Raw genomic sequence first — 27,560 nt, forward strand, 5'->3', positions numbered from 1 at the left:
TCATACCATACCTTTTCCTAAAGATCTATTACCGGGATCTCCAACGAACGGATCTGTTGCATTTGTAGTTACTACAAATTCGGTGGTTGTTGTAATTGGTGCTGGTTTCACTATGACGCTGGCGGTCGCATTTCCTCGGATGGTTGCCGGCAGAATGGCACTACAGACGTAAGGATCATAGCTTGGCGTTGCGTCAATTGTAAATTTCAAATCTTCCGTCTCGCCGTCTGGGTTTGCATATCTGTATGGTTCTTGGTGGGAGATGGTTCTGCCCCTGAGCGTCCAGGAGAGCGAGACGATGTCTCTCGGCGCACCCAGTGCTTGACATGTTAGTTCTGTCGTGTCATCACCTATATCGGTTGTCAACGTACACGAGTTGGCTCTACTTCCGGTTGATCCTGATGGGCATTGGTCAATTGTTGGGAAGGGTTCCTGGGGTGGAACTACGATTAACAAGTAAAGATCACATAACCTGTAACACTATCTATTTTCATGGCACAGTTACATCGGTGGAACCTACTCATGTGCCACGTAACACACCGGTTAGCGATTATTCGGTGAGGCCAAATATTTGCAAGGTCTTACAGCAGTCTTCAAGATCACTGAAATTTGTCATCCCTGTGGAACGGCTCAGAAAGCCCCCTCAAAAAACTGTAATAAAGTGATTGGTACTTTGTCTTACCGGGCATTGACTAGTCTTATAGAGATCTTTCAATTGTCTTTCAGAGATCTTTTATGCAACAAGTGATCTTTCAGAATTCTTTCCATGGACTTTGCAGGGTCTTCCAATGATCTTTCAATGATCTCTCATGAGTCTTACAGTGATCTCTGCAAACCCTTGAGCATGTTGAGAGACTGCCGAAAGATCACTGAAAAAATAATAAGAACCTTGAAAGTTCATTGAAAGACCATCAAAATACCATTTTTTCTGAAAGACTGTTTCGAACCGTTTCAAAATGTTTATGAAGACAATGAAGACCTCTTTAAGATCCATCAGGAATCATAAAAGACCTCAGATATCTATGAAATTTCGTTGAAAGACCTTTGAATGATCAAGCAAGTTTCATGATCTTACAGTATTCTTTCAGAGGTCTTGCTCTCTGTGGAATGGTGGTTTATCTGGAATGCCCTATCAAGATTATATGGACATGCAGGTCGACATGAATATTCATTAGCTGAACTGACGATGCCATAGCCTCACTTTGATTTTTATGTTATTACGGAATCAAAATTAATTCATTTTTCACACTAGTCTCAATTATACGTTTCTCTAAATATGAAATAAGGTGTAGCTGAATGGATATCTAATGCATTAAATTCGTTTCAATCAATTTTTTTTTAGTTCTTTGGGGGAAAACTTGAATAAAAGTAATTTGATATAACAAGTACAAGACAACAAGTGGGGATATGACATCATCAGTTTGCTCATTAAATATTCATGCAGACATGCCTTGCATTTTTCACCGGAATAATGCAAAGCTTTAAAATGCCACAACTTTCATTTCATTTCCATTTTTAATTTCATTTTATTTTTTACAAATCAATAAAAATACAAGAAACATATAACTCATTCCGAAATAGGATGCATAATTACAATATAAATGCTGATTCAGAGTGGATGGACCTGAAGTAAAGCAAAAGCTTGTTGTGGATAGGCCCTTAACAGATAATCTGTAATCATTTATAGCTAATAGTTACAGAAAAAATAAAGCTGAGCTCGAAGGTTACACAAACTGGACAAGGACGAAAACAGAGAACGTTACAAAGAACAGGGACACATAGGTTACTAGATAAGACAACGAAGACAAAGCAAAACATAAAAGAAAGAAAGAAGGAAAGAAGACCCGTCTATTATATTGCTTTTTAAGATTGCAACGTTTAATGTGACATGAAATATTTGACAGAATTGGTCGTATGCCAGTGAAATAGAAAATAGTAGACCGTCCTTTGTAAGGGTATCTGCAGCTGTAAATATGAATACATGTACTTTATTTACAATGACAATCATACGGACAGAGTGAGGGGATGGAGCACCTGGCAGACGAGGAAAAGAAAAAAATCTTGATAGTTGCTAGGTGAGAAAAAGTATCAAAGGAAGCAAAACATAGAAGAGGTACAATATGTGGTTGATAAAAGAGTTTCCCTGACTACCAGGTGCCCAATCCACTCTCTGACCGTCCTAAACGTAACACATGAATGAGTACAAGTAGATAGAATATGTATTGTGTATTTAAAGTGTACAGTTTTTATTCTTTAGCCCATTTTGATGACATTTTAAGTGTTTGTTTTAATGATTTTTCTATATCTGTTCAATTCATATTATTTTCAGCCCGGAGTACCCCATTAAGTGCAACCCCCTGGAGTTCGTATTCTAATAGCACAGTTTCAATGTGATTTTGTTCTGTTATTGATAATTTATATTATGTTTATTAAATGACAAGTCCAACCCCCAAAAAGGTTGATTTAAATAAAAAGAGAAAAATCCAACGAGCATAAAACTAAAACTTTCATTAAAATCGGATGTAAAATAAGAAAGTTATGACATTTTAAAAGTTTCGCTTAATTTCACAAAATAGATAAGCACATCCTGGCTGGTATGCAAATGAGGAGACTATGACATCATCCCCTCACTATTTATTTTGTATTTTATGTCAAATATGAAATATTCCAATTTTCTCCTCGTTGGCAAGTGATACAACGATTAATTCCTCCCTGGACATGTGACAAAAGCATTGTTTAATACCATGTTTCAGTCAAGTTGCTCCCAATTGTCAAATCTATAAAAAAAATGACATATTGTATAATTCAAACAATAAAAACCAAAATGAATTGTGAGTGATGGACATCATCGACTGACCCACCTAGTTGTGCATATCACTGTTTTGTGAAAAATAAGCGAAACTTTAAAATGTCACAACTTTCTTATTTTACATCCGATTTTGATGAAATTTTCAGCACCATGCTAGTTTGATTTTTCTCTATTTATTCAAGTAAGCATTTTCCTGGGGTGGACTTGACCTTTAATAGAGACACAATTAGCATCGGTTTCTACCTTTAACTGTGGCCACAGTGTGATTGCTGAGTTCGTAACCTCTGAAGTCAGATACTATACATATGTACCGTCCTGCGTCATTATCCTCGACGTCATGGATCACCAAGGAAAAGTCTTCCGTAAGGTTGTACTTTCCGATCCCATACGACTGCACACGAATTCCTCCCGTAGGTGGATGCCACGAGACTAGTTTTGTTGCTGATGCCAAATCTGGCCCTAGAATTCGTTGTCATGTAAAGAAGGAAAGAAAGAAAGAAAGAAGGAAAGATAAAAGTTCATTAGCAGTTTGAGATAATCATCTGCAGAGTTTCCTACTGAAAAGATAAAGAACATTTATGTTATATAATAATGAAGGGTCATCATTCTGTTAACCTTTGTTTGTAAACACAGGTGAATCAAAATAGCGGCTTAAATTTCGTTGAACGATAAGAGCATTGGTGGAGTTTGTAAACTATTCATTTGATCACATTTGGGTGCATCTTTAAGAGAAAATACAAGCATTTCGAAAATAGCAACTACAGTGCGTATAAAAAAAACGGGACAGATTTGAAGTCTATAAAATTTTTGTTTCAAATAATGATGTCTATATTTTGGTGTTAATAGATGCTCTAAGGTCTTATCTTTGAAATGCAATTTAAAAAAATAAATTTTATTCATGCTTGAGCGAACACGGGACGTTTTTGTTGGGGGTTCAAAAAGAGGCTTGCGCCAGAATTGCAGAATATGTGTAATACAATGATCAGACTTCTTGCTAATCAGGAGACTTCTTGTGGACCTTTTCATTATCTGTGTCACAATTTTCGAATTATGCTGTCAAACTTCATTTACAAAGTTATTTATTTAATTGAATTATTTTGTTTTTTCATTTAAACTTCTCTTACCTTTTAATTTTACTTCATAAGTAACTGAGAAAAGAAGATTTTTTTGTCAACCCACGCAAGAAGATTTTAATTATTAATTGGGAAAACTTGTGATTATTCAAATCGTTTTATTATGTGAAACAAATAATGTAATGTACCTTTAAAAGACATGAATATATTTTTCAAGGGGTCATTAATTCCTTGACCAAGTTTAATTGCTTGACAGGAAACACAGGAAGGGATTCATGTTTTCAATGACAATGGTGTATTGAGTCAATTTTGAGGGAGCTAGATATGGCAGATCGGGTAAAATGTATTAAAAAATTGTGAGCGAGCAAAGTGAGCACGCAAACATTCCCACTTTTTTAAATTACAATATCAAATTTTGTGATAGATTTTGATATGATATTCAGAAAATTTTATCATGTTTTACTTTCTATCTTTCCTTATTTCCTGTCCACTTTTTTCTTCGTCATGATTTTTTTAATCGGGGGGGGGGAGCAACCCTAGCGCCCGCCCATCTGTGTGGCTTTGTTCAAAAGGCACCATAACCTTTGTAGCACATAATGAAATTATTTGAAAAAAAATCCATGCTCTCCCATAATTCGGTTGAAAAAAAAAAATTTAGCTTGAAGAAGGAATATTCAAAGCTAACAGATAGCATATTAAAAAGAAATAACAGAATAATTCAAGCAAATAAATAGATCTGCAAATAAAATTTTGACCGCATGATTGGAAAATTATGGCAAAGATAATGAAAAGGTTAAGAGGAAGTCTGCTAATTAGCAAGAAGTCCGAACATCATATCACTTATATTCTGAAATTCTGGCGCAAGCCTCTTTTTGAAATCCCAACAAAAACGTCCCGTGTTCGCTCAAGCATGAACGAAACTAAATTTTTTTTATAGCATTTGAAAGACAAGACCTTAGAGCACATATTAACACCAAAATATAGACATAATAATTTGAAACTAAAATGTTATAGACTTTTCAAATCTGTCCCGTTTTTTTTGATACGCACTGTATATACCAAGGCGTATCTCATTTACAAAGGAACAGTTTTCCTGGACTTGTTGCGTTTTTTTACTGATGCTCTGCATACGCCCAATCAGCAACAACATTAGTAATCAGTCAGAGGTTCATTATAACAACGGATGCGATGAATCGCACCCCGGCTTTTGAGATCAGAACTGAAGTTTCATGTCGTTAGCGACCCTGCAAGATTTGTATGACAATACTAGGAGTATTTGAAATTTAGTGTTTATGCATAAAACGCTTGACCTAAATAGTATTATTTTCATTACTCTATTGAACTCTGTTAATCACGATTTGAATTTCATGGAAGAAATATATATTTTAATGAGTTCCTCGCTTTTAAATGGGTTCCCTTGTTGCATTGATATGTTTTATATTTAGCTTATTATAAATTTTGATATGAAGTTAATTTGAAAGAGCATTAAATGCAATCAAACAATCAATAACTTAAACAATCATTTAAAGACAGTACCATGCCCTTACCCTTTTCCCAGTAGACAGCCAATGGTTCACCTCTAAATCGACAATGCAGTATCCCGTCATATCCTCGTAGAATGACAGGCCTGTCATCCATGAGTACCTCACCCACAGGAATATCTAAAACAAAAACAATCAAACAAAACATATGAACCTAGCTATTTTCATATCGGAAAACAATTCTTATAACTAACTTTACCCTCGACTTAAATTTGAACTTGAATTGTATTGCGAACCGACAGGGAAATCGAGAATATTTATGAATGGCGGTTCTCTTTTTTGATCATTGTTATTATCCACTTTATCTATTCTGAATGCCATAGGTACCTCACATTGCGTGCAGCAAAAATTAAATAATTCAAATTGACAGCAGAGTACATAATGAGCCACAAATTTTGAGTTGAGTAGACATGGCGTATGGAACAAGTCTTTATAAAACTGAAATAAAATTTACACATTTTTGAAAAAAAAATACGACGCGACGATTGTATATGATCATGTTTGACCGAGGTCTTATCTAGGTTGACTCCGTCGCAAAAAACAAGCACTAGTCGTTTTTTGCTTGTTTTATTAAATTAAAATTGTATAACAATTTCAACGTGATTCATGCCTAACCTATACTCGAGTATTTTACTCCATCAAATAGGTTACGCCGTTCTATTCTTCTTATTATTATTCATTTGGCCACAAAAAACACACAAAATTTTACAATGTAAAGACAAAAATATAATCTGGAATTTAATAATTCAACATAAATAAGTGAAATTGAAGGAAAAGAAGGAGGAGAGTTAGAGAATGTTGTTTTTTTCATGGGATAGGGATCGCAAAAGTAAAATTCAGAGTACTATTGCCCAGAGGCATGCGAGCGCTCACAGAAAAAAAAATTGAGAAAGTATTGCACATTCCGGTATATACAATTATATTTAATAAATTTCAATAAAAACACATTTATACAAAAATTATTGACAAATGTGTAATGCCGGGCAAAATAAAAGAGGGGAATTATATACCCATGCCAGACTGACTTTAAAGGATTTGTGTAATGCTTAACATAGCATGAAATTTGTGTAAGGTACTGGAGCCTGAAAAGCACCAAGGAAGCTTAAGAGAAATGGGCTAGATAACAGCAAAAGCATGCCTCCACATTCTTAAATGTGTACTCACAAGGCTCCAGCACCCACCCAACTTACAGGAACCTCGCCCCCTTCGATGAAGAAAAAGAAAGGAAATTAAGGACGTCGTAAAAGACAAAGAATGGTAATGATATTTAGATTTTTATGTGCACCCATCAGTTTTGTTAAAAGAAAGATTAAAAAAAAAATAAACTGGACCGATACGGTCATAACAACTCATAGAACATGTACTACTATTAAACATTATTTTTGAATATCAATTAGATTTTTTTTAAAATAGAAATCTAGTTACGTAACAAATGTTTACTGATAGATAATTGAATTAAATTAGCAAACAGTTGTTGGATGCACATCTTAGAATGAAATAAGCAAAGTACATGAAATTATTTAAGTTATATGGTGGGCATATCAAATCTGAATAAATAATAATAAAAATAACAAAGTTATGGTCATTTGAAATAAGGCTTGAATTTCAATAATTTCATAAATTGAAGAGGTTCTCCAGGCTGGCTCTCAAACTCACTCGACACTCCGTTTTGTTGACGATCAGCCGTGCATTAAATCTTTTGTTCACCATGCGTAAGTTTCTGTGAGAAACCAGTGAAAACACGTTTATCTCATGAAATTATGGAAATACAAGCCTAATTTCAAATGACCAGAACATTTTTATTTCTTGACAATTTTCTGTAATTTAGGTACCAAATTAAATAGCAGATACTGAATTTTTCAGAAATGTGGTTTTCTTTTTAAAACCCAGATATCCCCGCCAAATGAGTTTTTGGTATCATTTCTTCAAATTGTTTTTGCTCACTCATGCGTGAATAAGAAATAACCTTAGTAATATCAAATGAAAGAAGAGATTCTAAGCTTTAAATTGGTAGGTCATTTGTCTATTATATTTATAATAAAGTTATGATAAATGCCCGCTAAATCTCGGTTTCGTTTATTCTGGGACGCACTGTAGAGTCCGATCTGCGCGAAGTGTAGAAGTGGGGTCGTACTAAACCAAATGGTAAAGGTAAACCCTGTTACAACCGATAATTGGGACCTTTCGCAATCCTCACGGACGCTAGCATTAGGGTCCCCTAACACAAAAGTTAACGCTTAATCATACACTTGATTTTTAAGATTGATTGTGCATTACAGTCAATAGAATCAAACGTAGAAAACTGCTCTACGATCAATGCTAAGCTTTGTGTAACAGGGGGGTTACAGGCCCTACAAATCTGCTTTTCGTGTACATTCCCCAGAAATGGGATTAGATTCAAATTCCGGGGGGACCACTTCCATTGATGAGTGGATACCAGGCACGACCATGGGGTCTCAAAAAGTACCCTAAACAAGGGAAGCAATTCTTTTCCAGATTATGAAAATGCATCTTTCAACAAGTATTTGGGTTGTGACACCCTACAAGTAGTGGAAATATATCCCTTTTCAGTATTTTAATCATTGTTTCTCACACCCTCATAACGCTACATAGGCCTATATACATAACGTACCTGCCCACTCTGTCCCCTTTTACGGGTGGTCGCTACTGGTATCCACTAATCAATGGAAGTGGGCCCCCCGGGCGGCCTCTCGAGCTCTAGGAGGAGTCAAATGTTGCTTTGGAAAGTCGTCCTCAATCGGATAAATCGCTGTTACCATAGAAGCAACCAGAATTTTGCACACGAAACGCATATTGAATGTTTCCGTCGCAGATGCGAAACGAAAAAAAAATCTCATGTCACACAATTTGCATTGCAGGACTGAGTTTTACGACCATGATGACGGGCCCAAAAAGTCCCTTCCAAAGTCAACGACCGTTGTAAATAAGCGTCTGCGTCCTCAAACGAAAGGTCGGGATTGTCGCACCAACGCATAATAGGCACCTTTCGCAAATCTCTACAACGCGAGATTAGAGTCGGGTAACTCAAAAGTTAACGATTAATCATAGACTCGAATTTCTAGATTGATTATACATTACAGTCAATACAATCAAACGTAGAAAACTGTTTTACAATCATTGCCAAGCTTTGTGTTACAGGCCCTATAGATCTTGCTTTTCGTGTGCAAAGCTCTTTCATACGATACCAGCATGCCATGCCATGCCATTTGCCTGCCTAAGCTCGCGGCGGGACTGTACCTGTATCATGGCTATGACTCCAGCTGGCTGGAGACATGCGAAATGTAGATTATGACATGTGTGGCGTCGCGCGAAAACCAGACTATTGGTGAGAGACAATAGATGCGCTAGGACGTCATTTAAATACGCGTGTCATCAAACTTTGTCTGGCGCGCGTCGCGAGGAAAAAATAAAACAAACAACCCGCGGGAAATAAAAAAAAATGTCAGGCGCATTTTTATTTTTCAGAACAGTGGATATTTGCTCGATATATTTGGTGGCGGGTTCGGATATGTGTTGATTGGATTTAATTCCCCTGGCTCAAACTCATGAAGGTAAGTTAAATAATGTTGCAGATTGATTTGTTTTGTTAAATTCATTGATAATTGTGATGCGAGGAACATGGCAACATAACACTTTAATGTGAATTTTGTGTTGCGTATTTATGTGGATCGATCGAGAGAGAGCATTTTACGAACTTCAAATTACATGCGACTGCTGGAGCGGTTCGCGGTATTTGTCCGGGCCTTTGACGGCCTTTTTAAGATCTAACTTATGTCTGCCTAGGCTATCAACTAGATCTAGATCTGCACCTACTTAGATAGTTCGTCGATACATACTTGTATGTAACGACGGACTATCTAAGTAGGTGCGGACGGGCTATGTTACATATTTGTATGTAACATAGAGATTCAAGTTAAATATATCACCTGCAATAAGTTTGTAAAAATATATATTTAAAAAAAATCAAAATTGGACAAGGAGTAAAAAAAGCCATGATAATTTAAAGATATGGATTATTTCGGTGAAACAGTTCTATGCATGATTTTTTATGAATTTACTTGACAAACTTATGCAAAGATGTTTCAACTTGAATGTTATTTTGTATTTCATTACATGAAATAATGTTTGTTCTATTTTCCGCCTCCAAGACTAGATATTAATGAATGCAAAAAGGGTGATTATCATTCACACACGTGTGACAAAATAAGTATGATTTTATGTTTTGACATAAGAAAAATTAAAGTGGGGATGTGACATCATCAGCCCATCTAACGAATACTTATTAAGACGTGCATATATTGCATGAAAAACCCTTTTAGATCTAGTTATCAGATTTTGATGAAATTTGCGGCATTTGCTTGTTGTATCTTAGTACGTTTGATGAGATCATTTTAAGCTCGAAGTACCCTTTTAAATCGGTTAATTATGGACATTTTTCAAATCCCCTTCCCAAACAAATTTTTATTTGTCGGACTTCTGATTTTAATTTTTTTCAGAGGGGGTGGGGTTCGTTTGTTTGAGGTTCACCAAAACTGTGCAAATGATATCGAAATTATAACTAGAAAACAGATTTATAAGAAATTTATTCAAAAATAACAATACATATATATATTGTTATTTGGCTTTTGGGGGGGGTTATTTCTTATTTTTTCGACCATCTAGTCGAGCTACATTACATGAGGTTTGCAAAATCATTCAATGTTTCAAAAAGAAATATTTTTGAAAATAAAAAAATAATATTTTTTAAAAAGACTTTTCCTTAAGTAGAGTTTTTTTTAAAATAAACTTTAACTTTGAAAATTTGTTAACTAATTGGCCTTGTTTTATTTCGTTATTTGAAGCATGTTAAAGGCACATCATGGATCTACAGAGCAACTGTATTAGTGCAGTGAGGACAAGGCATCTCAGAACCACAATGCAGCTGACAGCCGCCCTTCAAGAAGTACTTTAAGACTCTGATATGGGATTCACCAATACCACAGCTTCAGGTAGCTTTCCATGCTTTATCCATATTCTATATGGAAATAATGTGCCAGTTTTGACGTTATCATGTCAGTTGTAACCGATTTCTCCACGAATTCACTTAATTGCCGCCTTATAAGATATTGTTTTAAAACTAATTTTACCAGTATTAGTACATGAAATCTAGAATCATTGAAAATATAAAAAAATATATGATAACCATAAAAATGAAAGAAATATAGAATTTGGATAAAGGCTCATGCAGAGAAAGCTGTTTGCAAGTGATATATCAAAATTAAAAATTTAAATATGAACATCTCATGAATTTGGAGGGATTTCTTTTACCCAACAATAGTTTAATCTTATTATTTTTGGTAGAAAAATATGACATCAAGGAGTACTTCCACCATTATTAGAAATACAAGTAACATTTACACAAAGTCAAAGTGAGAAATGTTAAATATCATGTTGTTGATAAATGTCCATGAATCATGAAGAAATAAGAGTGTAATGTGACTGGTTTTATAACACATTAATATCGGTGAACTTTTCAATTGCATTCATCAAGCATGCAGATTCGAGTCATCGGAACGTGGCATTTTTAAGACCGGGACATGAAGAAAGCAAACTATGCAGAGGACGAAAATTATCCCTTTTGGTGACCCTGCTGACATACTCTCTCAGATACTCCCATATATCAACTGGATTTTCCAAATAGAAGGAATGGGATATATGGAAACATCTTAGATGATGACAAGGCACCTCGGCCTCTCCGGTAGGGGAGGAAATGGAACAATAAATTCATGGTTTTTTTTAATGAACAAACTCTATGAATTTTTTCGATTAAAAAACATTAAACTTAATTTATAACGTTTGCTGACCCATTAGAAGGATGTCATTGTAGAAAATTGAAATGTGGTAAGTTTGCGATATGTATTAAGGAGTGTGTAATAATACTAAAGGCACACACTATAAGGAGAGATTGTCGTGTTTTATATCCTTTTTAGTGCAAATTTGGACAGTGGAGAGCGATGCACATCCCTGAGTTTTGCTAATACTGCTGCATAGAAAAGAGTAAATGTATGTAGTCTCTTCCATATCAAGAATTAACCTCTGAAATTATATTTTTATTCAAGCATAAGATGTTTACAACGCATTTCATTCACACGTGTACAGAGTGTAGCATAGAAAATTAAAAGTAGATTATGTATTTGTGATTATTTGTTAGTTATAATACCTGTCGTTTTAATATGTGGAGACAAGTTTTTATGCAATTTTTTTTCTTTTTAAACGAAGTGACAAAAAATCATAATCCTTCAGTGATCCAGATAATTTGGCACTAATTTGTGAAATATATTTCCATGACTACCCTATCCCTAAAAAGAAACCAACTTTGGCCCATTTCAAGAAATGTTCATATGATCCCTTGCTCGAATGAAAACTACCATGAAAACAGTGAAACTTCTGCTTCCTGATTCGCTCGTTCAATGAAAGTTGATATTTCGTCAAGAGTTGCTGTCATACTAAATCTTTATGAAATGTAGCTCGCATCAGCTTTTCACTATTGTTTATTGCCACATGAAAAACTTGGTTTTGCAAAATTGAATTTTGTTTGTGTTTATTTTCCAAAGCTTAAACATGATTTTTTTTTAGATTTTACTTTGCGAGAAAGTAAAGTATGGACAAACAGCAAGGTATTGTCTTTTTTTTGGGGGGGGAGGGGGTATGGGCAGGGACAAATCTCGGGTAGAGGTGGGCAGGGGCTTTGGCCCCACTTTTTAACCTAGAACGCATGTATAGACATGTAAAAAAATACCATTTGATTGTGATCTTTTTGTTTGCATGGACAGCCCCCTCCCATTTTCGAAAATATTCTGCGGCGTATGTGGGGGTGGGCACCCCCCAAAAAAAAATAATGATGGGCTGCCCCCCCCCCCCGCCCGGCACAAAAAAAGAAGAATTCAGATAAATAATCCAACCCCATCTGCCCCTGGTCATTGGATCTGGTGATCTCCTCCCATGTTAAAACTACGCGCTATGACGAATGTAGTATGACAAATGGTCTCCATAAGGGTTTTTTGCATATAATGTGAGTGTGTGGGTGTGGGTTCTAGTGTGGGTGTGGTTGAATATGCATAATAATTTGTTTTATTGTATTCGCCTAGGTGTGTATGTATGAAATTATGTCTGCACTACAAAAGATCACCTCGCCTATGCCAGGTATGTTGCGCGTTACAAAAGAACCAACATTTCCCTATATTATGAAAAGATGAATAATAAGCCCGACTACCATGACTACCCATTCAGCAAGGCAGGGGGGGGGGGTACACCTGATTCAATTGGCCATATCTCTAATTTAAACATGAATTAGACTCTAATATTTTGTATACACATTGTACATGTGCCCAGGTACCAGAAAACATAAAAAACCCCAAATCCAAAATTTCACCTATAATACCCATTTTCCCAGGATGGCTCACATAGGAATACGAAAGTGGTTTTTCAAACAAATCGAGTACATATTGAGTAAGGAAAACTTACCGAATTAAGGCTTAGATATAGATCATTACAGTCCATCGAATCGATATTGCATTTAATGTGCATTATTTGTGGATCACTGGCAATTGATTCCATGGGTCAGATCACCTCTCAAGCCGAATCATTTCCCATGCGTTGACATGTACACAGCATGCAACAGGCCATAAACCGTCTAAATTTGCGGAGTTTTTTTCTTTTGCCAGCACCTTCTACATAAACGATATGCCTCTAGCACACAATGTAATGGGCAGTATGTTTTACTTTTCCGCAGAAATGGGGGGTTTGCCGGGGGGTACACTTCCATTGATGAGTGGATACCAGGCGCGACCATGGGGTTTCGAAAAGCACCCTAAACAAGGGAAGGTCTTTTCCAGATTATTAAAAATGCATCTCTCAACAAGTATTTGGGTTGTGACACCCTACAAGTAGTGGAAATATATCCCTTTTCAGTATTTTAATCATTGTTTCTCACACCCTCATAACGCTACATAGGCCTATACGTATACCCACTCTTTCCCTTTTTACGTGTGGTCGCGCCTGGTATCCACCATTCAATGGAAGTGGGTCCCCCGGGCGGCCTCTCGAGCTCTGGGAGGAACCAAATTTGGATTTGGAAAGTCGTCCTAAATCAGATATATCGCTGTTACCATAGTAGCAACCAGAATTTTGCACACGAAACGCAAATTGAATGTTTCCGAGGACAATGATTCCCCAGACAGTTACCCCCGGACAATTACCCCCCCCCACTCGGCAAAAAAGTGGTAGGGGTGTGCCGCGGGCGAGACAAAAAACGGGGTCCTTGGAACGGCTCGCCAGCGTGTGAGTGCGTATGCATCCCTATGGAACGGGCATGCGTGCATGATGCAGGCGGCACGGCCACCGGGTGCGCTCGCGCAGAGGCGATGGTCGGACAGCGCTCTGCGGCCGCATTTCACCAAAATTGCAGCTCATTGTAGCAGATCAATGCGACCGGAACGGCGTAACGAAAAATATGCCAAGTTTTGGAGCGGATTTCTTTCTTCTTTTTCTCGATAAGAAGAAAATGCTTTGCTATGGAGCAGCTTCCTTGGTTCTTTTTCTCAACCAGATAAAGATGCTATGCCTTGGAACTGAAATTTGAGTGTAAAAATGGGGGACCCCTCCGCGGCACATACCCGGCCACTATGCATTATATACTGAGTCCCCCCCCCCCGGGCGTGAACCATTCGTGAGTCTTAGTCGGTGGCACAGGTTTCAATATATTTAGAATAGTTGTCCAGGAGGTAATTAATTGTCCGGCGAGTAGATGTCCGGGGGAATTGTTCTAGGGGGTAGTTGTCCAGGGGTAGTTGTCCGGGGATAATTGTTCTCGGGGGTGGTTGTCTGGGGGAAAATTGTTCTCGATGATAATTTTTCGGGGGGTAATTGTCCTCGGGGGGTAATTGTCCAGGGGGTAATTGTCCTCAGGGGGTAAAATTGTCAGGGGGTAGTTGTCCGGATGGGTGATCGTCCAGGGGGGGGGGGATAATTGTCCTAGAACGGGTAATTGGACCTATTGGTGATTGGACCCTTGGCAATGATACCAAATGCTTGTTAGCAGAAATGGGTTTAGACAAAGTGATAGCGAACCAACTGAAGTTAGACCAAATGGAACATAGACGAAAATGAGAGTACACCAAGTGGTTATTAGACCAATTGGCTATTAGACCAAAAGGTAATAGACGTAATGATATTGGACAAGGTGGATATTGGACCAACTGAAAAAATACAATTAGACGAAATAATAATATAAAAAACGGCTATTAGACCAACTGGCTATTAGACGAGATGGTAATTAGACGAAATGGTTATTGGACTTTGTTGATAGTTGACTAACTAATAATAATCGAAATGATATCAGACCATGCGACAGTGGGGAAAAGGCAGTAGACGAAATGACAATAAACCGATAAATACCCATACAAAGAGTAATCCTGATTTCCAAATAATTCCTTTCTCTTTCTCGTGTCTCAAAATACTAAGTGAAAGCATATTTTATATCTTATCTGTAGCTCGAGTCCTAAAGAAAATACCGCTGTGACATTATGCGTTGCGACATGTGAGATTATGCGTTAGAAAAACTACGACATTATGCGTTGACTACGACATTATGCGTCGGACGCTCTTAGCATAATGTCGCAATCTGCGACATTATGCGTTGCTGCGACATTATGCGTTGGTGCGACATTAGGCACCTTTCGCAAATCTCTACAACGCGAGATTAGAGTCGGGTAACTCAAAAGTTAACGATTAATCATAGACTCGAATTTCTAAATTGATTATACATTACAGTCAATACAATCAAACGTAGAAAATTGTTTTACGATCATTGCCAAGCTTTGTGTTACAGGCCCTATAGATCTTGCTTTTCGTGTGCAAAGCTCTTTCATACGATACCAGCATGCCATGCCATTTGCCTGCCTAAGCTCGCGGCGGGACTGTACCTGTATATCATGGCTATGACTCCAGCTGGCTGGAGACATGCGAAATGTAGATTATGACATGGATAAGAAAGTGGTTTTTCAAACAAATCGAGTACATATTGAGTAAGGAAAAACTTACCGAATTAAGGCTTAGATATAGATCATTACAGTCCATCGAATCGATATTGCATTTAATGTGCATTATTTGTGGATCACTGGCAATTGATTCCATGGGTCAGATCACCTCTCAAGCCGAATCATTTCCCATGCGTTGACATGTACACAGCATGCAACAGGCCATAAACCGTCTAAATTTGCGGAGTTTTTTTTCTTTTGCCAGCACCTTCTACATAAACGATATGCCTCTAGCACACAATGTAATGGGCAGTATGTTTTACTTTTCCGCAGAAATGGGGGGTTTGCCGGGGGTACACTTCCATTGATGAGTGGATACCAGGCGCGACCATGGGGTTTCGAAAAGCACCCTAAACAAGGGAAGGTCTTTTCCAGATTATGAAAATGCATCTCTCAACAAGTATTTGGGTTGTGACACCCTACAAGTAGTGGAAATATATCCCTTTTCAGTATTTTAATCATTGTTTCTCACACCCTCATAACGCTACATAGGCCTATACGTATACCCACTCTTTCCCTTTTTACGTGTGGTCGCGCCTGGTATCCACCATTCAATGGAAGTGGGTCCCCCGGGCGGCCTCTCGAGTTCTGGGAGGAATCAAATTTGGATTTTTAAAGTCGTCCTAAATCAGATATATCGCTGTTACTATAGTAGCAACCAGAATTTTGCACACGAAACGCAAATTGAATGTTTCCGTTCCAGATGCGAAACGAAAAAAAAATCTCATGTCACACAATTTGCATTACAGGACGGAGTTTTACGACCATGACGACGGGCCCAAAATGAACTACCGTTCTAAATAAGCGTACGCGTCCTCAAACGAAAGGTCGGGATTATCGGTTGTAACAAACCCGACGGCCGAAGGACCCGTAACAATAAAACATTCCTGTACTTGTTTAGGGATTCATTTCAAGGAATATTTGCCAAGAGTATCGTTTTGTTTCCAATACTTGTTAAGGGTAGGGGTTCACACGCCAATACTTGTTAAGGGGTGCATTTTCAGAATATGGAAATTACGTGTTTAGGGTGCTTTTCGAGAACCCATGGTCGCGCATGGTATCCGCTCTGAATGGAAGTGCCCCCCCCCGTGATATGCCTTATCACTGAATACTTGAATAATACACAATTTGGTTTAGACCATCAGGATATCTTTTAGGCCATATGTGTTGTCTTACCATCCTCTGTGGTGACCACCATAATCAATGTCATCAATGCGATGATAGCGTAGAGCTCTAAACTTGCAATGGCCCGCACAGCCATTTTCTTGAAATCTGCAGGGAAAAGTGTAAAATTAAAGTGTGAAATTGAAAGGTTCTACTGTCATTACGAATAAAATCCTGGTAAAAAAGGCGATCCGGTTTGGCCTTCAGGTCAGCACAGCGATTTTTTCCGTCAGTAGTTTTGTATAACACTCTAAATTACAGGGATTTAAAATAAGTCCAGATGGACTGTAATTAGGGACCAATCAATTTTGGGATTTAGTTTTAATCCTAAAGACTTAAATTTAAATCTAAAATGATTTAAATTTAAATCTTTCGAGATTTAAAAATGAATCTTAAGTATTCAAACTAAATCCGGAATTCGATTGGTCCCTAACTACATTCCATGTGGACTTATTTTAAATCCCTGTAATTTAGAGCGTACCCGAAGCGACAGGGTGGTTGGGGGCTTTGAAGCAGACTACAAATCTCGGACTTGCATTAATTCAGAGTCTTACCTACAAATTTAAATAAAAAAGATCTTTGAAAAATCTCTCTAGGCAAAAATGGAACTAGTCCAGTCAATCTAGCCAGAATAGGGGGGGGGGGGTGAAGCACCACTAATTGCAACACTTGATTTTCCACTGCAGTGCTTTCCAGGAAGGTCACTTAACAACATACTAAAAGTCCCCAAAATCCAAGCAGAGGAAATTTATGAAATTTGCATATTATGCAAATTAGCAATAGAAAGCTAAAGGAAAATAGTCCAAAGATTACAAATTAGTTTGTAACTGTCCAAAACAGTTTAATTTGAGCGAAAAGTTATGATAAATAACTATATTTAATGTTTTGATTCAAGAGCGCCAACAAATCTACCTATTTTGCATATTATGCAAATAAGCATCCTTATATGGAAAAAATGTCAAGATATTGTAATTGTTCTCATATAGAAAACATTTCATTCATGTAGACATTTATATGCTACTATCACTATGCATGAGAATTTATCACAATGCCTGAAAATTAATTTGCATATTATGCAAATTAGCCATAAAAAAAAGAAACTAAGGAAAATAATCCAAAAATTAGAAATTAAAAGTCAAAAGCAAGTAATTTGAACAAATTTTAATGATGAATACATAAGTACAATGTTTTTATTTTGAAAAGCTAGCAAATCTGCCTCATTTGCATATGATGCAAATAAGTATCCATGTATGGAAAATGTCAAGAAATTTTGATTTTCTCACATTGACTGTTGTTCAAATCATTATGCTGCTATCACTAAGCATGCATATTTATCCTAAAATATTTTGATTTTCTCGCATTGACTGTTGTTCAAATCATTATGCTGCTATCACTAAGCATGCATATTTATCCTAAAATAATTTGTATTTAAGGGAAAATACTGGAAATGTGCTCTTCACGTCCTAAAGCCATGTTGTTAGTCTAACATGTCTAACAAGATGATGGGATTGGCAAGAACAAAGCACAGTATTTGAAATTGGTGAGTAGTTTGTTAGAGCTGACATCCCTTTCTTATATGGATGGGAACGACGGAAGGGAGGCCAAGAAAAAGCAAACTTATGGCAGGTTAGATCTCATGAGTAGTCTCATTAAGAAGTGTAACAAAGATTCCATCTGGCCTAGTAGCTTCATGCAGATTGGTTTCTTTAACAATTTCTTCATTAGTTTGGCTACACCCGCTTGACTAAAAAATATGTTCCAGGACTTGCAGAGCAGCGTCATCATCATCATGATCAGTGGTAAATACGAAGACTAAAAAATATGTTGTCTGCCAATGTAGTCATAGCGCATGATATTAAGGGCTTCCAACATGCTAGTTGTTACAGCCTGGATCATTGCCACTCCGGTTAACAAATTGTGTATTTTAGGCTTTTTTCTATTTGATTTGATTTATTTGCCAAGTCTATATACATGTATATCGATTCATAATGCTTGACAGGATGAACCCATGAAAGCTCAAGATCTTATGTCCAATGGGGTCCTAAATAGTAAAATTACACTTTATAGTAATGAATAGCAAAACGTATATACACATTAAAAAATTGAAATTAATATCAATCAAAAAGCAAAATAAATGAAATAGAGAATTCATATACATGTAGAAAACAGAAGTAAGAAGACATAAAAAAAGGAGAAGAAAAAGAAAAGGAGGAAAAACAGCAGAAGGGAAGAAGAAGAACGAAAAGAAAAAGAAGAAGGATATAGGAAGATGATCAAGAAGGGGAATAAGCTAAAAGAGAAGAGAGAAAGAAAATAAAAGAATGATAAAAAAAGTGAGAAAAGAAAGGAGAAGGAGCAAAAAGAGGAAAAGAATATGGAGAAGGGAAGAAGAAAAAAGAAGAAAAGAAGAAGATTAGGAAGGGGAAGGAAGATTAGGAGGAGTAATAAGAAGGGTATGAGAAAGAAAGAAAGAAAGGAAATGATCTGAATATCACTTTAACTGTAAACAAAAACAAATTAGATGTTGTTTGAAGGTTTGCATGGTGGCATGTACAATTGCTGATGTGGTTTACGGTACACCATGTGGAGTGTTATAGAAACAGTGGATAGAAGGAGAGAAGAAGTGGATAGGCGAGAAAGTGGAGATTTGAGAATAGAGTATTCTTTCTTGAAAATAGTCCTGAAAAGGACTGTAAACCAGACGGAATGTTGAGTGAGAACAGCTTGAGTAGTAGAGCTGATGAGGAGATGCTGGCTTGAGTCGGCGAGTAGAGATGATGAGTAGTAGAGAGACTCGACGTTTCGGACAGGTTGACTGTCCGTCTTCAGGACATCACTCCTGAAGACGGACAGTCAACCTGTCCGAAACGTCGAGTCTCTCTACTACTCATCATCTCTACTCGCCGACTCAAGCCAGCATCTCCTCATCAGCTCTACTACTCAAGCTGTTCTCACTCAACATTCCTTCTGGTTTACAGTCCTTTTCAGGACTATTTTCAAGAAAGAATACTCTATTCTCAAATCTCCACTTTCTCGCCTATCCACTTCTTCTCTCCTTCTATCCACTGTTTCTATAACACTCCACATGGTGTACCGTAAACCACATCAGCAAAAACAAATTAAAATATAATTGCTAAAACTGTTGACAATCTCTCGCAAACAGTTTAAAGAAGTTAACTCATTTGTTCGAGTATCTCATACTCATTGGCTAAGTAATCTTTTAGCACTCTCTTAAAATTTGCGAAGTTTCTGATCGCTTTAATGTGATTAGGGAGAGAGTTCCAGTACTTTATTGCATTATAATAAAAACACTTGTCAATAAGGGCAACGTTTTCGGGCATCACAAAGTTAAATTGACGATTTCTTGTGTCATGATCATGCAAATCTCTAACAAGATCAAAGTTATAGCCAATGTAATGATTCACCCTTGAATGATATATTTTGTGCGCGTGGTGAAGTATGAGTTGCTTCGATCTTTGATTGACATCCAGAAGACCAACAGCAGACAGCTCAGAGTAACCAACATGGTTTCTTGGACCCAAACAAAGAATAAATCTTACCACTTTATTTTGAATTATTTTCAATTTCTTTTGTTCCAACTTTCCTAAATTATTGAACCACGCAGCGTTTGCATAATCAAACAAGCCCTGAATGAGAGCAAAGCACAGTATACGTCTCGCATGCAAATCCATGCAATTTTGGTATCTATACAGAAATTTCAAACGCGAATTTGCTTTTTTTACTATAGACTCTACTAAGGAAGAGAATGAAACCTGGCTAGTTAAATGGACACCTAAATATTTTACTGATTCTTTTCTCTGAACTGTTTGATCCTTATATTTCACCTCAAAACCGTTATTTTTGCTGGTATTACCTTTGCTACTAAATAAAATGCTTTCTGTTTTACCGAGGTGTAGTGAAAGCTTGTTGTCTGTCATCCAATCTACACAACCTGACAGCTCTTCACTCAATTTTTTTTCAACGGATTCGGGGTTAGAGCTTGAATAAAGTAAAACACTGTCATCCGCATACAACAGTAGCTTGCAGTCATGTCTACAAACCATTCTATGGTCCTCTTTATTGCATTGTAGCAATTCCGATTTTCACCTTACTGATGCTTTAGGAGCTCAACATGCGCAAGCCTTCCTATAAAACTTCTCTTCCGACACAACTTATGTCCAGTGTCTTATTGAGGCAACTTGTGTCGGAAGAAGACAAGGGTAATGGTTTGGTTCTTGTCAAAGTCCTCTTGATTGACATTCAATCTCCTATGCTCGACTTGTCGGATTTCAGTACAGAGAGTTGTATGATTGTCCAAAGTACATCTGCATGACAGTATGAAAGTCAGCATTCCTCCAGACGAACATCCGTAGTCGTACCATAATTTCTGAAAGGTTTATTCCTCTGTATACCCTCACAGTACACCAATGAGTAACACAAAGTGGCAAACAAATCCTGGAATGGGTACACACTGTTTAATCAATGTTGGATGGTATTTGATGGCGACGTTAAAGGTGTTCCGTTATGTTGTGTTCTCTTGTTGGAAAGGCAATAATATGGCTAAGTCCTTCATCTGTTAACCTCTACTTGGTTGTTCATTGTCTCACTGAGGAATTTCCATTTGCCATAAATATCAGGAAATTGATACTATTTGCATACGATTTGCTTAGAAACTATAGCTACAATATTTGGAGATAGTTGCCATCCTTAGAAGATTCATTAAAGAGGAAAGAACAGAAAATGGATGCTTCATCCTGAAACAGCAACTGGATTCAGCAAGAACGTCTAATCATGATTCTCGTATCTGAAAAGATGTCTATATACACTTTAAGCCTTTATCATGACTTTATGAAAGGCTTTCATGTCGCTCGTATTCAAAGATCTATCAGGAATCGTGAAAGACATCGGAGATCTTTAAAAGTTCGTTGAAAGACCCTTGAAAGATCAAGCAAGTTTTATGGTCTTACAGCAGTCTTTCAGAGGTCTTGCTCTCTGTGGAATGAGGGTTTAACTGTTTGTGTGAGAAAATAAAAATTTCTGGGTTTTTTTTTATACAAGGATGCTCATAATTATATATGCAAATGATGTAGATTTATTTAAATTTTTTTATTTGAGAATTATCAAATTTGTAAAGATTATCATGAGCTTCCGTTCAATTTATATTGTTTCCACACTTGATTTCCAAATTTTAGATTATTTTCCTCATTTGCAGATTTTTATGGCTAATTTGCATAAAATGCACATTTTGTGATTGTCCTATGCTTGTCTATTTGATGACTTTTAATATGGTGTTAACTTCCTGTAAGACATTGCCATATTCAAATTTCAATAGATAATCTACTTGCATTTTTTGAGGAATGTATCACCTGTGTGTTTCTTGAATATTTATTACATGTTAGATACTTATTTGGATAATATGCAAATAACACTACAGACACTAAGCTTAATATAAATGTATTCAACGTCCTTAGTGATAGCAGCATATTAATTTCATTATTGAAATTTTCAAGCAGTCAATGAGAGGAAAATCACAATATTTTGACAATTTTTCCATTTAAGGATGCTTATTTGTATTTTATTTGTATTATGCAAATGAGGTCGATTTTTTGCACTTTCGATTAAAAACATTGATTAAAGTTATTTATTATGAATTTTCGCTCAAAAAAAATTGTTTTGGTCTCTTATTTTGTAATTTTTGGACTATTTTCCTTATTTTTCTAACTTTTTATGGCTAATTTGCATAATATGCAAATTTCCATAAATTTCCACTGCTTGAATTTTTGGGACTTTTAGTATGTTGTTCAGGGGACCTTCCTGGGAAGCATTGCAGTGGAATATCCAGTGTTGCAATAAGTGGTGGGTCAAACCCTATAGTGACTGGACTGAAGTAACTGATTTTGTCTTTCTCTACAACCTGAACACGGGATAGTTTTTTAATGTTTATATACGTTTTGCTATTCATTACTATAAAGTGTGATTTTACTATTTAGGACTCCATTGGAAATAAGCTCTTGAGCTTTCATGGGTTCATCCTGTCAAGCTTTATGAATCGATATACCATGTATACCTTAATATGCTTGAAATGTATGTGTATATAGACTTGGCAAATAAATCAAATCAAATCAAATCAAAATAGTCTCACTTTTGTAATAATGAATAGGATAGGTATCTGATTAGACGAATATTTCTAGCGCGAAGTGCGGGCCTCTAAATTTTGACATTCCAACCAGAAAACCGATTAATTAAGCTTATTTAGAGGTCAAGTCCTATCCAACAAAACATTGCTTTGAGAAAAAACATCACACTAAACTCCTCAAAAAAAGTTTGGAAATCCAACTTTGATGGATAATTCCTCCGGGATTTTAGTAAATGTCCATGTGTCATTAATACCAACGGATAGAGCATTTCATTTTATTTAAAATTACACCCTACAATATATGATTATGGCTCACATGGAGGTGCAGTGCCTTGAAATGTGAGGCAAGGTCAAAATTCAAAAGTTGCAAAATGACAAATATTGAAAGTCACTGTTCTTTTTTCCGTGGTGATGAGTGAGTTACTCAGCGGTATCTTTTGACTTGATCGATAATTTCACATCAGTCTTAGGAAATATCAATGTGTAATTAATATCAATAAACAGATCATTTCATTTTCTTTAAAATGATACCCAACATGATGTGATTATGGGTCAAATGTAGGTGCAGTGCCTTGAAATGCGGGGCAATGTCAAAATTAAAAAGTTGCAAAATTACACAATATTGAATGTCACTGTTCTTTTTTTCAGTGCATGGTGATGAGTGAGTTTCTTTGCGGTTTCTTTTAATTATTCGCATGCACCCTAACATCAACATGGAATCAAACACACCTCAGCATAAGCAAACATATAACAAAGAAACATGCATGGGTATTTCAAACCATGACCCAAACCATGTTATCTCACAATACCATCACTACAGAAGCAGGTGCTTGATTTGAATGGATTTTATGTTCTGTATGACTATTTCTGCTCATATTGCAGCTTTTCAATTCGACCTCATCCTACACTTTCGAATCTTGCTCTTTTCGTGACGGCATGATCATAAAAAGCATGGTATCCTTTTAAAGAAAATAAAATTATCTTTTTTAATGTTGTCAAATATGAATTGTGTTAAATTGGGAGTTGGGGGAAATTAATGGCCAAACTCAGATTTCCAAACTTTTTTTAAGGGGTTTAGTATCAACCTGATTTCAAGAAATGAAAATTTGAGGTGAAGTAATAATAAAAAAGTTGACATTTCAAAACTTCGCTCCTTCTTTACAAAATAGTTCCATGTTCAACACAGTGAGATGTAAGTGAGAGACTCGATGTTATTACTCATTCATCTTATTATGTGAATACAATATTCAATTTTTCATATGATAATTACGAGACCCTTCATCAAAACAATATAGGTTACAATGATAATTCCACGTGTTCAGGGAGGATTAAAACTTTGTTTCACATTTCAATTATAATGTCGAAAATCTACATATTTCATATTTCATGTAACTTGTATGATAACATGAAAATAAATGGAGAGTGGGCGTCGTCATAAGTTTCCTTATTAGCATACTACCAGGATGGGCATGTACCTGTTTTTTTTTTATTAAAGCTGAAATTTACTTCCATAACCACCTTTATTACTTTAGATGACATCTTCATAATTAAGCTTGTTGGATATTTCTCTTTTTATTCAATTCAACCTTTCATAGAGAGTTAGTTATACGATCAAGGAGGGTGAACTATTCAGACATGAAATACAACAAGTAAGGACTGTTTTCAGTGACATCATGAAGAGAATATTGTTACTAATCTATTGATGCAAGCGCGAAGCGCAAGCATAGACCTTTTTGCTATTCCGACCTGAAAGCATTCCAAGCACTTTTTGCAATCGTGACAAGGGAATGTATCGAAGGATACGAGAAAAAAATCTCGAAATTATATTGAAATATGCCTGAAGCAGTTCATCCCTCCGGCATCAAACGTGACTTATAATAAAATGATTGAAATGGCACTCCCTCCTTTTTTACCTCCACGTTTTGTTCTTTTGTTCCCTTTCTTTTATTTGTCTGCGTTTCGTCGCGCTTCGGTGTGCTCCGTTCGTTGGAGGGCAACCACATTTTTACCCGTGTAAATACCTGACGCCACGCACTGTATTCAAGTGGGGTGCTGCAATGGGTTATCCATCCGGTATACTAGAGTCGCTTCGTGAATGTACGCCACTGAAACCTTCATATCATAGTGTACGCACCTTTGAACGGTAGACGGTCTCATAGGCCACGTAGACCTGGAAAAGTTATCTACATTCATTTGTTTGATTCATGTTCTAGATGAGTATTGAAGTAAATTCAGCTTGATCGCCACCTTGGCAACCTTCAGCATTTTTCTTAAATATTATAGCCCAATTAGCATAATCATCATAATCATCGAATTAGCATACAGTAATAGCTTGTAATCCTAAATTCTGAAAACATAAACAATACCCTTTTTTCTAAGGGTTCCTGTGACGTCCAATCATGACAATAGTTTTCGTTTTTCTTTCTCCATGCAATCAAATAATGTCATAAATGAATTCGTCGTCAAAGGAAACCACAGAAAAACTGTATTTTTCATTCAGGTTTTCTGACTTTCTCGATATAAAATGGCATAGGATATACAATATATAATGCACATAATAATCCTTCATGCACTATGCTATTTGTTCTAATCACGATATAGTAATTAGTCAAACATGTTAAAATGGAAATTTAGTATCATTCATGAATTCTTCATCAGGGAAAACATTAAGAGCTGTAATTATTTATTTTTCAGGCCTTTCTAGATGGCACATACATGTACATGTTATTTGGCGGTTTATTTTCTTTTAAATCATATTAAATTTCTTCTCATTATAATACAGGTATAACATGTGAAAATGATGAATTACGTGACATCATTAACCTAGTTGAATCAGAATGCAAACATAAACATTTTAAATCCATTATTCCAAAAGTAAACTTAGAATCGATTGAACATATATCTTTTACAATTTATAATCAGATTAGTAATTAAGAATAAAAATCTTCCACATGCTCTAGAAATCTCTGAATTTAAGAAAACACAAACACACTCATAATCTACAGATAAATCTCAAATTAAACATTTGGTTTCATTTACAATACCATTAAATCAAAACAATTTGACGAAGTTATAATAACAAAAAATTACCAAAAAACACATACTCAGCTTTCCCACCCAGCCCCACACTTCCTTGATAAAGAATGCATAATAAGAAGAAAAATGAGAAAGAAAAAAGACAACAAAACACACACACACAAAAAGAGCAAACAAAAACCAAAAACAAAATTAAATAAATCGAGAAAAAAATAATAATACGGACCTTACTTGGGGGGAACCGCTACTGGGTTTTTATGCTAACCACAAACATTACATTGGTTAAGCAGGGTTGTATCATATTTTTTTTTTGGGGGGGGGTTCTAGATAGACATTCTCAAAATGTATAAAATTACACTCATGCTTATTAGGTAATTATGTTTATTATGTTTATTACGATGACACAGACGGTTTCAGGGGAATAAATGAGGACTGATGTTTTTTTGCAGGATTTTCTGCATTTATTGAAATATTATACAAAACAAATTAACAATACATGAGACATAATCATAATATAGCATAAAGTATATAACCAACTGGCAATCTTATATGTAGTGACTGAAGACATGAATACATAAAATATATAAAAAGTAAAATGCAGAGGCAAACTATATAAGCAAATGTATGCTTGAAGAATAGCAGCCGAAAAAAGGAAGGGATGATGGAAACCTAAGAAAATTAATTGTGTCTGTAAGATAAAAAAAATAATGTCTCGAATCATCAAACAACAGGAAAAAAGTAGAAATTGAAAAATGAAGTGTGTGCTAGTGGGTGCAAGTGCAGTTGGGAGATTTATGAATATCTGGATAAAACGTATTTTTTTAATGAAGCTTTAAAAGAAAAGACAGAGCAGTGAGTTTGATATGATTGGGTATGTTGTTCCATATATCTGGGCCGTGGTGTCTAATTGTTTTGCTAAAATTATTTTCGGGTTTGTCAAATGAAAGTCTGATGAGTGACGTGTAGGATATAAATGAATGTCCCTATTGTAAGTAAAAATGTTTTGAAAGGATATAGGTATAGCATTGATTGAGAATTTGTACATAAAAATGGCAGAGTGTAAAGTATGGATATCGTTTATTTTCAACGTTTTGAGTTTCCGAAAAATGGGATCAGAGTGAGCTAAATATTGCGAGTGGGATTTGGTCGTGAAACCTTTTTTTATTTGGGCATGTCCATTTTTTCCTGGAACAAAATGACCTCGATTGGTAATGAAAACCATTTTATTTGTTTGTCAAACTTTTCCTGTACACAAACGCCCCCATTTTTGATAAATCCTGGATCCATCCCTGCAGGTTACTCAAAAAAAAATCACAATCGGTTCTGAATATCAGGAGCATTTTGTTAATGTTAACGCCAATTTAGTTAAACATGTTCGTTCAATCCTCTGAATGAAAAAAACCTAACATGTAGCATGTCGCCTGTTGCAATGTGCATATACTGCAATGTGATTCGATATCTCCTTCCGCTTTGCATACGTCAAACATGAAGTGATATTATCGTATTTATATCAAAGATATCAATTTTAAGCAAACATTGCGACTTACCGACTCACAAAATAATGATTCCTTGTACTGATGGCTGAGACTCGATTGTCCTCTAATTTTAGATAGGGGATGGAGCAGGAAATACTATGTAGCCTGCGTTCTATCGTCGCAGAAATGCGTTTACTCTATATCAATAACTCTCCAGAATTACATACCA

The 27,560-nt window shown here is 36.1% G+C and overlaps 1 protein-coding gene across 1 annotated transcript; it reads right to left on the reverse strand.

Annotated features, from left to right (window-relative positions):
* On the reverse strand, positions 1–27,560 carry LOC121419544. Its single transcript, XM_041614000.1, has 5 exons — positions 27,404–27,560; positions 16,697–16,792; positions 5,430–5,543; positions 3,053–3,268; positions 1–443 (listed from the first exon to the last, which is right to left on the reverse strand). Exons 2-5 carry the CDS (start codon positions 16,779–16,781, stop codon positions 1–3), a joined length of 858 nt encoding a protein of 285 aa, XP_041469934.1. The 5' UTR covers positions 16,782–16,792; positions 27,404–27,560.

The sequence above is a fragment of the Lytechinus variegatus genome, chromosome 8, assembly GCF_018143015.1.
Source record: "Lytechinus variegatus isolate NC3 chromosome 8, Lvar_3.0, whole genome shotgun sequence".
Taxonomy (NCBI): domain Eukaryota; kingdom Metazoa; phylum Echinodermata; class Echinoidea; order Temnopleuroida; family Toxopneustidae; genus Lytechinus; species Lytechinus variegatus.

Bases quoted from the DNA above. Each gene is read 5' to 3' on its own strand.
- LOC121419544 (XM_041614000.1), bottom strand. From the start codon at position 16,781: ATGGCTGTGCGGGCCATTGCAAGTTTAGAGCTCTACGCTATCATCGCA. The intron at 5,544-16,696 runs GTAAGACAACAC...TTTTTGTTTTAG, and splicing joins GGTGGTCACCACAGAGGATG to ATATTCCTGTGGGTGAGGTA. The intron at 3,269-5,429 runs GTAAGGGCATGG...AACGAATTCTAG, and splicing joins GGCTGTCTACTGGGAAAAGG to GGCCAGATTTGGCATCAGCA.